Source organism: Emys orbicularis, chromosome 10, assembly GCF_028017835.1.
Source record: "Emys orbicularis isolate rEmyOrb1 chromosome 10, rEmyOrb1.hap1, whole genome shotgun sequence".
Taxonomy (NCBI): domain Eukaryota; kingdom Metazoa; phylum Chordata; order Testudines; family Emydidae; genus Emys; species Emys orbicularis.
The window spans coordinates 6,801,001-6,811,520 of record NC_088692.1 but is presented as its reverse complement, the minus strand read 5'-3'; the positions used below and the strand labels follow the sequence as shown (position 1 = coordinate 6,811,520).

The 10,520-nt window shown below is 50.0% G+C and overlaps 1 protein-coding gene across 1 annotated transcript in view; it reads left to right on the top strand.

The window, feature by feature from the left end:
* The first annotated feature begins 1,815 nt into the window (after positions 1 to 1,815).
* Positions 1,816 to 10,520, top strand: part of SLC5A10 (solute carrier family 5 member 10) — an 89,053-nt gene continuing 80,348 nt past the window's right edge. Inside the window, exons 1-5 of the mRNA XM_065411967.1 lie at positions 1,816 to 1,875; positions 4,076 to 4,147; positions 6,665 to 6,769; positions 7,424 to 7,483; positions 8,345 to 8,449. Coding sequence (XP_065268039.1) covers positions 4,133 to 4,147; positions 6,665 to 6,769; positions 7,424 to 7,483; positions 8,345 to 8,449 — 285 coding nt within the window. The 5' untranslated portion in view covers positions 1,816 to 1,875; positions 4,076 to 4,132. The remainder of the gene's footprint in view (positions 1,876 to 4,075; positions 4,148 to 6,664; positions 6,770 to 7,423; positions 7,484 to 8,344; positions 8,450 to 10,520) is intronic.

The following is a 10,520-nucleotide window of genomic DNA, read 5'->3' as shown; positions in this document are numbered from 1 at the left end:
CTGATAATCTATTCAGATGAGTAACTGCTCTACACTTTAGTAATTAAACCCTAAGGTATCTGATTATAATGTACAGCACTATCTTAAGTAAAACGGAGTCTGTTGGCTAAGCATTCAAAGCATAAAACAGTTTGATTAATAAGTGTTATCACACATATAGGAGAGCAAGCATTTCTCATTATAATCTTGCAGTCCTATCTATGGGCATTACTCCGCACTAAACTATAGTCACCTCTATCGGTAATTCCTGTGCACAGCAATGCAGTACTCAACAGTTCAGGGCAGAAAATGAATATTGTATGTATTTATGAGGCTCAGGGTGAATCAAATGGAAAGACTGGTCCTTTTAATACAGGAACTGGTATTTGGACCCCCATCCTCTTGGGGGGGAAAGTAGCTGGAGTGGAGAAGAGGCACAGAAATCTAGCTGATCTGCTCTCTGAGCAGAATGGAGACGGAGTGGTGTGGTCTGGCATTTGTAGTGTCTTCAAGCCGCAGCTCCGTAGTAGAATTGAAGATGGCTGCAGACTGGACTTCGGGACTCTGTTAGTGTGTCTGGTCCCTTGGCTTTACTTTGACTGTCCTTTTATGACCAAGGAATCCACAAAGTTTGATTTCAGGGCCCTGTCATTTTCAAGTGAAATTGTGACAGACGCATGAAAAGTGTGTGGTTTTGCTTTCCTACCATGGCAATTGCCAGGGTGTTGTGAGCGAAGAGAAGTTGTGTCTTTGCGGCTGCTGCTGGTTTCACCTTTAGCCTTTTGTGATATCACAATACTCCCATGGTCAATCTTACAACCACGGAATGTAGTGCTGGAGGGAAATGTGTGGTCCCAGAACAATGTTTTCAAACCAGTAAAGTCGGTGGCCACCAGAAGTCCTCCACCCCCGTAACATTCAGCCTATTTATTTAGGGGCTTAGCTGTTGGCACCCAAATTTGAAAATGTTGGCCTTAGCACACTTATTCTCCCACAACTGTACCCTGGAGGGGATTATCTCATCAGCAGAAACGTTCATTGAGAAAGGAGTCTTCGACAAAACCCTTGATGGTTGTTCTAGTGCCATTGCACTGTCTGCTCTGTTTCAAACTTTATTATTCTGTGGATCGCTTTGTGAGAGAGAGATGCTCTGAGACCCACTGCTCCCCACTGCAGCCAAAACGTTTCATTCTGCATGTCAACGGGACCACAATGTGAGATCCAGTGGTCTGAAGCTAAAGCAGGACACGTTTAGATCAGGTCATTGCTGCTTGTAATACCTCCTTTGTTCTGTCACATAAGCTGTCCTCCTCCACTTGGAAACAGAGTGAAGAAGGAGAGAATGACTAAATCGTGCTCTGCCTTGAGAAACAGCAAAGTAAAGCCCGTGGTTAAATACCTGAGGAACATGCCTCCAAGATTATCGCTCTCAGGGCATCGCAATTCAAGGCTGGGCATAAGTGGAGCCAGTTTACGTTCTGTTGATTGCAGACAGCCAGAAATCATGTTTGCAGCTCAACAACTGCCTAACTCCCTGGACTTGGCTTTGGGTTCCTGGAGCTCTAAGCGGCCATATGTTAGCAGAAAGAGGGAGGGAGGCAGAAGCCGGGCTGTACTTTGACAACCTGTCTGTCCACACAAACTACTTCGCAAAGCGAAAATCCCAGCTCTGGCTTGTTTAATGATCAATTCCCGCAAGTGGCAAGCTAATCAGTTACCAAGTCAGTGATTGTCTCTCTGACACTCTGCTGCTTTCTCTGGGGCTGGGCAGGGAGCGTCGGGATGATGGGTGACAATTCCACCGCTGGATCAGTTACCCCTCTGCAGCCGTTCAATGTTGCTGACATTCTTGTCATTGTGGCTTATTTTGCCTTGAATGTGGCTGTGGGAATATGGGTAAGAGGGTTTTTTGTTTGTTTAATTTGCTGTTATGTACTTTAAATCTTTGCCGTTTCTGTCTCCTCTCTCAGGACTGGCTTCTCAGGTGCCACCTGAAAGGATCGGGAGCCTTGTTTTTGAAATTCTCATTAGTTAATTGCTTTATTTTACTATTGCACCTTAGCAACGTGCCTTTCTGGACTTGAGCCTGCGAGGTGCTGCGGGTACTTAGCTTCCACTCACTCCATCCCAAAGGTTCCCAAAGTGTTTTGCAAACTAAGGCCCTGATCCTGCAATCGGGTCCACCCGCCTGGCTTGGATTGCAAGATAAGGGTCTACACTCCTGATCCTGCAACCTAGTAGTCCTCAAACAATTAAAAAGGGATCCTTATGTGAGTAGGGGTTGCCAGATTGGGCCCCAGACCTCTCCGGTGGATCGCAGAAAGCTGCGGCTTGATTACCAGGGGTTGCTGAGCACCTTGATAATCAGCCTGCTCCTACATATCCTGCGCCACAACAGGGTGGAGAGGGGAAATTTTGGCCCAGGGAAAGCTCCTACTCTTATTAAAAAATGTCTTGGCTTCTCAAATCTTCTCGGAGAGACCCCATCCCAGCAAACTCCAGAGAGCTCAGTTTATCTGCCTAGAAAGGGCTGAGTCAGCCCAAGGAGAATGTGAATCTTGCAGCTTTCAGAACATGTGAAAAAGGAGCCTGCCTGGGAGTATGTCTGCTGGGATCTGTTGCTCCTGGGAAGTAACTGGAGGTGCTTACCTGGAAGAAGCCTGAGAGATTCTCAGATTTTTTCAGAGCATGACCCACTTTTTAATACAGAATTGGTTTCATGGTCACCTCCCCTCCCATTCATAATTGTACAGACCTGCACCTTCCGTCCCTGGCATAGTGGAGTCTTTTATTTCAGGTGCTGCTAAGAGATCGATTGGGCTACCTATCTAATCTAATTTCCAGTGTGCCCAGGACTATACTCTGTAGGTGTCAAAATACTACAACATCCAATATATAAAGCAAAGATACGTTAAACAGCCCCTGGACAGATTGCTTTTATGGTATTTTTCCCGTATGCCTTTGACTTTAAGAGCTAAGGATTATTTCTAATTGCTCTCATTGAGAAATGCTGGCTGAAAGATGTTCACTGGATTTGCGTGCTTAAAGTTAAGCATGTGCTTAAGTGTTTTGCAGGACTGGGGCTAGAGTACTCAGCGCCTTGCATGGCTGAGTCTTAAGAAGGCCAGGACACATGGCAGGTGTGGCCAGAGGGAGTCAGTCCAATAGATCCTGCTTTAACAGACATAGATGCATTTGCAAAGGTTTTTACCGCCCCTACATAATCCTTAACGGGAAATAATTCTTTCTATTTTTATGATGCTAATTGCTCAGCGAGACACGAGCTGAGGCCAAGTTAGAGCAGAACAGTGTCTCCTATATGGGAACAAATTGAGCAGCCTGTTCTACCTGTCTGGGGTCTGATATGTTCGTTCGTCAATCCACACACACCCATGTCCTCAGTAGGAGGATCTATGGCTTACGAAAGCACACCCCTCTCCCACTTGAGCTAAAGGAGAAGCTCTATTAGTTGTGGTAGTATTAGGGGCCTGCTCGAACATCCATTTCAGTCCATAGGAGGACTCCTATTGGCTTCCCGGGTTGTTGAATCAAACCTCAGCGTAGGCAGGGTCCTCAGCCTCTGTTGGCCGCCAGCCATTGGATGCGAGTAAGTCTGAGTCCATCCATTGTAGGATGGTGGTACATCCAGGCCAAGCCTTTCTGCTCAGCACTGAGGCCGAATATGACAATCCTCTACGAGTCCATGGCCACTCTTGCCTGATTGGCTCTATCCTGCTCAGGGAGCTGCCGCAGGTGTCGTATAATCATATGGCCTAGTAGCTAGTGCACTCGACTTGGACTCAGGAGACCTGGGTTCTAGAACCTGCTCTAGCGCAGGCCTGCTGGGAGACTTGGGCAAGTTATTTTGCCTCCATTTTACCATCTATAAAATAGGGATAATGATGCGGCCCTTGTGTGTAAAGCTCTTTGCAATGTACTTACGAATAGCTCTAGATAAGAGCTAGGTGGTGGTGGTATAATCATTCCTCAGTCACATGGCTCTTGTTAGCCATCCAAAGGCTCCTGGTTGCTCTCCAGGATGGGTTTACGGGAGCAGGGCTGCTTTCTTTCCATGCTGATCTCCGTTTCCTCTCAGTCCTCATGCAGGGTGAATAGGAATACGCTCAGTGGCTACTTCCTTGCTGGCAGGAGCATGGCGTGGTGGCCTGTAAGTAGATGCCATCTCTCTCTCTCTCTCTCTCTCTGGCTTCTCTTCTGTCTCTTTATGCAGGACAGTCCCCAGCAGTCAGGTCTCACACTTGGGCCTCTGTTGCAGAGCCATTGCCCCTATGAAAAGGAGGGAAGCGGGGTCTCCGGAGCAGTGGTGGCCCATGCTGTATCTACCCACCATCACCTCCAGTGCCCGGGGAGATGGAGCTAATATTATCACTCTTCATATATCAGGGAGTTGCAATCTTCTGCTGGGTGTAGCTGCCTCCGTACCTGGCTTGCCACATGGGGTACCTCTTGTAATACACTCAGTTCAAACACCTTGCGATGAATCAACAGACATCTCAGATCATGCCCCATAATGCATAACACAGGAACACACTGGATTCCCACCAGGAGGCAGCCAGCATCTGCTCGCCCCTGCCTGACTTGGAGCTACATCTCATTTCTCCAGTGGTGGGGTCCCTCTTCGTTGCTACCCCTCGGAAGATCTGTGATCTGTTGGGTCCTGCTAACCAGGACTCAGACCCCAGATCAATGGGATCTGTGCTTAACCTACCACTGCTCGGAAGGTTTACGGCATCCAAGCCCTGTGGTCTCCTAGGAGATTTCCCTGTAGGCCAGTCTAAGCTTGGGTAGGGGCATTTGGAGCAGCAGGATCTGAATTCTGTCCCCGCTTTTGCCAAGCAGCCATGCCCGGTTATGACGGCAGCGTGGTAACTCCCACAAAGTCATAGGTGGCCCCAGATTTGTTACAACCAATATATTCCTTCCGCATTTCGTTCTTGTCTAGAAATGCAGGATGGCTGATCCCCTCCCCGTACCCTTTCCTTACAGCTCAGGTCTGGGCAGCATTGCCCGGTAATGACATTTCTGCACTGCGGCAAATGCAATGACGTGTGATTCTCTGACAAGTGTTTGCATGAGGAAAGGAAGCCCTGGGCTCCCAAATGCCTCCCAACAGCAAGAAATTCTGTTAGCGGCCTTGCGAGTGAGCTCAGGATTAGCTGAGTGTGCACGTCTCAGGGCGCCTCTTCTAGCCCCCGGGCCCTTTAAAACTGGAAGCTGTAATTGCGCCTCACAGGCCTGCTGACTACAGGAAATCATACAAGTCTTCCTGGCTCTGGGGCAGAGGAGCAGATGTTCCTAGGAGCTGGCTGGGCTCTGAGGACAGGGAAGACCTGGACACAAGGATAAGATGAGACCCTGAGGGGCAATGAGATTCTTTGAGTGGCTGTGTGTTGTTTTGGATCCTTGCTTCTGAGGCAGTAGAGCAAAGCCCTCAGCAAAGGAGCTGGACTGGTGCCCTTGTTTGGAGCATGGCTTTGCCTTCTTTGGCTGGTGGATCAGCCCCACCAGCTTACGTGGAGATGCCTGGTGGCCAAGCTGGCTCCTTGCAGTTTGCCAGGCGCTGCAGCCTGCTCTATGCCATCCAGGTGAACCCTGTCTGAAACCCGTTCAGCTAACACGGTTCCGTTGGCGGCATAGACGGAGCTTGCTGTTGCCTGATTTTAGGGGATTCATATTCTTGTGGATATAATATGGGTTACAGGCTTGCCAGTTGATCTGATCAGAAGATAATAAGGTTCTTGTCCCAGAATCAGGCTACGCAGAGTTTTGCAAGGACTCTCGAGATGTATGACTCAACTGAGAACAAAATACAGCCTCAGAGACTTTGATGGAGATAAATGGAATAATGATCAAATGGAAAAGTAATCAATCAGAATGACAAAGGAAATAATATTGTCCTAGAGGTACATGTGGTATTATACACCATAAAACTTCCTAGATTAACACACTCACACCCACCCTTGGTAACCTGGTGGTAAGAGACAAAGGACCAGCCTCGCCTCTGGCATGCCAAGAGAGTCCGATGGGCCAGGTTCCTCAATTCTCGATTGGGAGGTGCAGAACTAAGGAGAAGCTAGAGAGCTGAAAAGCTATTGAAAGACTATAGAAGTTAAAACTAACCAACTAACATACATGGTGGTTTGCCTGTCTTATTGAGCCTGACCACTATGTGCCCACCTTCCATGTCCAAACTTAATTTCCTCACCCACAAAATATCAGGGTACGCTTACCCTCTAGGCTGGCATGTTCATACCTATTCATGACCATTAGCTGGCTCATCCTCACATCTCTTATTTCTGACTAACCATGTTATTTCCATGTTCTTTGTGGTGTACCTGTTGAGTTTAAAGAGGGCATAACTTAGGTAGTCATCTATCTATGCCAAAGGTCTAACTTGCTTTAACTCATCCTCACTTACCTAGGCTAAAGGCCCCGAACATATGAATGCTAACTTGCTTTAGCTCAACATACAGGATGTGACCTGTAGGGTCCTTGTGGTATGGCCAAGAATGCTCTAGTCCAAATCTATTAAAAGAAACACTCAAGCCCATAAGAGAAGATATATAAGCAAGCAACCAGGCTCGCCCTATGGGATACATAGCAAAGACGTCAATGCCTAGCTAAGCTGTGCGTGCTAATGCGCCTCCTTGCTTTTGGCCTGCAGATTGGAGCCTCCCTCTTTGCCAGCAGTGAAGGATCAGGGCTCTTTATTGGACTGGCTGGGACTGGAGCTGCTGGGGGAATTGCCGTCGCTGGCTTTGAATGGAATGTGAGTCACTTTGCCTTATTACGCTAATTGGTCACTGGAGCCACCTGGGACAGACAAAGCCTTACCCACCTAATGGGGCATTTGCACATAACCCCATTAGGGCTGATGGGGAAAATATGTGTAACCCATGCTAAGCTCTCGGTATCCCTCTATAGGCGGGGCCACATATAGATGTTTAGGAGCCTGCTGAGGTACCTGGTGCCTTAGTTCATGCCCTGGTAGCCCATGCTTCCAGATCCAGAGATCCCAAGTCCAACCCCGGCAGACATCCCGACTGGGGATATTATGGCAAATTGATAGCCCAGAAAAGGCTCCCTGGTTTTCCAAGCATTTCTCCACTAGGGGGTTGGGCTCTGCATTAACGTAAGGCCTTAAGGAGTTAACATGAAATCTCTGGTAACCTGTGGAGTCAGCAATGCCAGGTGCTAAGCACTGAGATGGGGAGTGTCCATAGGGGAGTTCTGTATCCCACCCTCAGACACACCCATGCTCCACAGAGCCCGTGGAGATCTGAGGGTGCATCTCGAGGTGGGGCTGGGCCCAGCTCGGGCCTCCTGCGTGGGACCCAGTGACGTTGCTAACATTAAGCTGGAGGCCCTGCTGTGGACAGAACCGTGATTGATCAGACTCTGCTGTGCCCCTGCTTCTCCGTAGGCTACCTATGTCCTGCTGGCGTTGGCCTGGGTGTTTGTACCAGTCTACATCTCCTCGGGGGTAAGTACAGTCGGAGTATACCGGACACAGCCGGACAGCCCCACTTTCATAGCCATTACCAGATACTGTCACTGGCTGGCTGCGACTCAGGGCAGGATCTGTGTGAACCCTAACCCTGGGTGAACTCTGCTCTCTTTGCCTGAGCCGGTGGGAAATAGACCCCACCAGCCTGCAGGATGGGGTCCATGACACACACCTGGGCAGTTCCGATTCCGCCCAGGAGAGAGCAGTGGGGTATGTGCGTGCACACAAGTGGCACGGCTCATTTTTTGCAAACGCTGATTCCTCACTGAGGTGGTGATATTAGCCATGTTTGTATTTCTGATTATATTGATACTAACAATGACTTTGTGGTGTTGCCGTGGTGCCTGCAGTGAAATCAGGCCTCCCACTTGTAAGCCGAGCTCAGTTCTTAACTCATTGGTTAATTTCAGGATCTTAGAGGCTGAGGGGCTTTATAGCTTTAGCAAGGGGTATAAGACCCCAGACAGACTGGCTTTGTGCAGGGCCCTACGAGAAGCCAGACGGATGGAGTCCTAGCTAGCTCCTCCCTGCCTGGGACCAAGCCCCTCTCCTAGCCACATAGCCTGCCTGCTGGTGCCCTTTGGAGTGCAGAGTGTGCCTGCGTGCTGGGTGGCATGTACCCTTTGTGGAGGCAAAAGCTGTGTTTGCCTGAGGGTGCCAAGCTCTTCACAAAGCCCCTTCCTCCCCCGGGTCAAGAGGGAGTGCAGCCATAATTCCTGGGCTCTGTTCAAGCTCCCATTAGCCCTCCCGGTACTTCCCCGTTCTGACTTGGGCTGCAGCTGCCTGTGGCAGGGGACTGCCGTGCCGTGCAGTGACCCCTGTGTCTCTGCCGCTCAGATCGTCACCATGCCGGAGTATCTCCAGAGACGGTTCGGAGGGGAGAGAATCCGGATGTACCTCTCCGCCCTGTCACTCCTGCTCTCCGTCTTCACCAAAATATCGGTGAGTAGCCAGGACTGTGTATGGCACTGAGGGCTCTGAAACACGGTGTCCCAGAGGGCATCTGTCTGGCGCTCTCTGCCACTGAACACCTGGGCAAAAGCCATGCAAACAATCAAACCCGTCCGGGCGGGGGCTTGGCTGCTGTGATGGCGTTTAGGGATTTGATTTCCAGCAAGTGGAGACTTAACTTGGTACTCAGGCCCCAGAGGGTGGGAGAACTGAGGGAGAGCAGGGCTCTGGGAGCAGGGCCGGCTCTAACTTTTTTGCCGCCCCAAGCAAAAAAAAAGAGCGCTGCCCCGCCGTAACACCCCCCCCCCCCACTAACGCTGCGCCACCTGAAGCCCCGCCCCCCGAGCTCCGCGCTGCCTGAAGCCCCGCCCCCCCGAACGCCGCGCCGCCCAAGCCCCCCCTCCGAGCACTACCTGGCGGAAACAAAAACAAACAAAAAAACCCCTCCAGCGCTGCTCCACCGAACCAAAAAAAAAACAACAACAAAAACCCAAGCGCCGCCCCGCCCCGCCCCAAGGTGCCGCCCCAAGCACGTGCTTGGTCGGCTGGTGCCTGGAGCCGGCCCTGTCTGGGAGGGAGCCCAGGGGATGCTATAAAACAGTGGTTCTCAAACTTTTGTACGGGTGACCCCTTTCACATAGCAAGCCTCTGAGTGCGACCCCCCCTTATAAATTAAAAACACTTTTTAACCTATTTAACACCATTATAAATGCTGGAGGCAAAGTGGGGTTTGGGATGGAGACTGACAGCTCGCGACCCCCCATGCAATAACCTCGTGACCCCCTGAGGGGTCCCGACCCCCCCGTTTGAGACCCCCTGCTCTAAAAGCAGCTGTTGGAGGCCATGGAGGAGGCAGCGCTGAGCACACAGGAGTTAGAAGAGTTGGGAACCAATGAGGGGTTGTCTGTACGCCAACAGCTAGGCCAGGTCTACACTAAACAGTTAAGTTGACCCCGCTGGCGTAGACCGCGCTAGGTTGATGGGAGAATTCTAGCTACTGCATCTCGGAGAGAGACGTTAACTGCTGGGAGAACCCTTCCCGTCACTACAGTGAGTGGCTACCCTGAGTGATGGGATGAGCAGAATGACTGGGTTAGCGGCTGAGGAGTTGTTCTTACCTCCAGCTGCTGTGTCCCCACCGCATCACTAGCTCTAGAGCAGAAGTTCCCAAACTTTTCTTGTGGTGTACCCCCTTCCAAATCTACCAGCGGCCCATGTACCCCTACCCCTCTCATCACTGATCCTTTGTATGTTCTTCTTCAAGGGGAGGGATAGCTCAGTGGTTTGAGCGTTGGCCTGCTAAACCCAGGGTTGTGAGTTCAATCCTTGAGGGGGCCGTTTAGGGATCTGGGGAAAAAAAATCTGTCTGGGGATTAGTCCTCCTTTGAGCAGGGGGTTGGACTAGATGACCTCCTGAGGTCCCTTCCAACCCTGATATTCTATGATTCTTCACACTTCCTGGCTTTAGCCATCTGTCCATATTTCACTGTTACGTACGTACAGATATAGTGATAGTGCGCTGTGTATATTATCAACCCCCTCCCTAAGTTCTGAGCTCAGATTGGACAGGTGCTGGGCACCTGAACCCGCGGTGATTGGAGGGGAGGGCTTCATACGTCCGTGTCTCTGTGTTCTCATTGGTACATCCTGAAGTAAATTAACTACTGTATTTTATATAACAAATTCCCACAGAATTGTAAAGCATCATCTGAGTCGCCTATTATGAAAATACAACAAATAAAATAATAAATCCACCATTACACAATTTCTCCCGCAAACCCCCCAGAGATGTCTCACGTGCCCTCGGCAGGACACGTGCCACAGTTTGGTAACCACTAATCTAGAGTCAGCAGCACTCAGAGTTTCAGTCCATCCCTCGGGGACCAGCTAGCTCGAGCTCAAAGCACCACTTAACATGAGCTAGAGATTTTTGTGTGTGGACAGAATTCGGGTTGGGGCAACACTCGCATCATACTTTGACCTAACACTGTAGTGACGACCAGCCCTTAGAAGATGCTCAGTGCTAATAACTAGGACGTTTGGTACTTCGTCTTCCAAATGA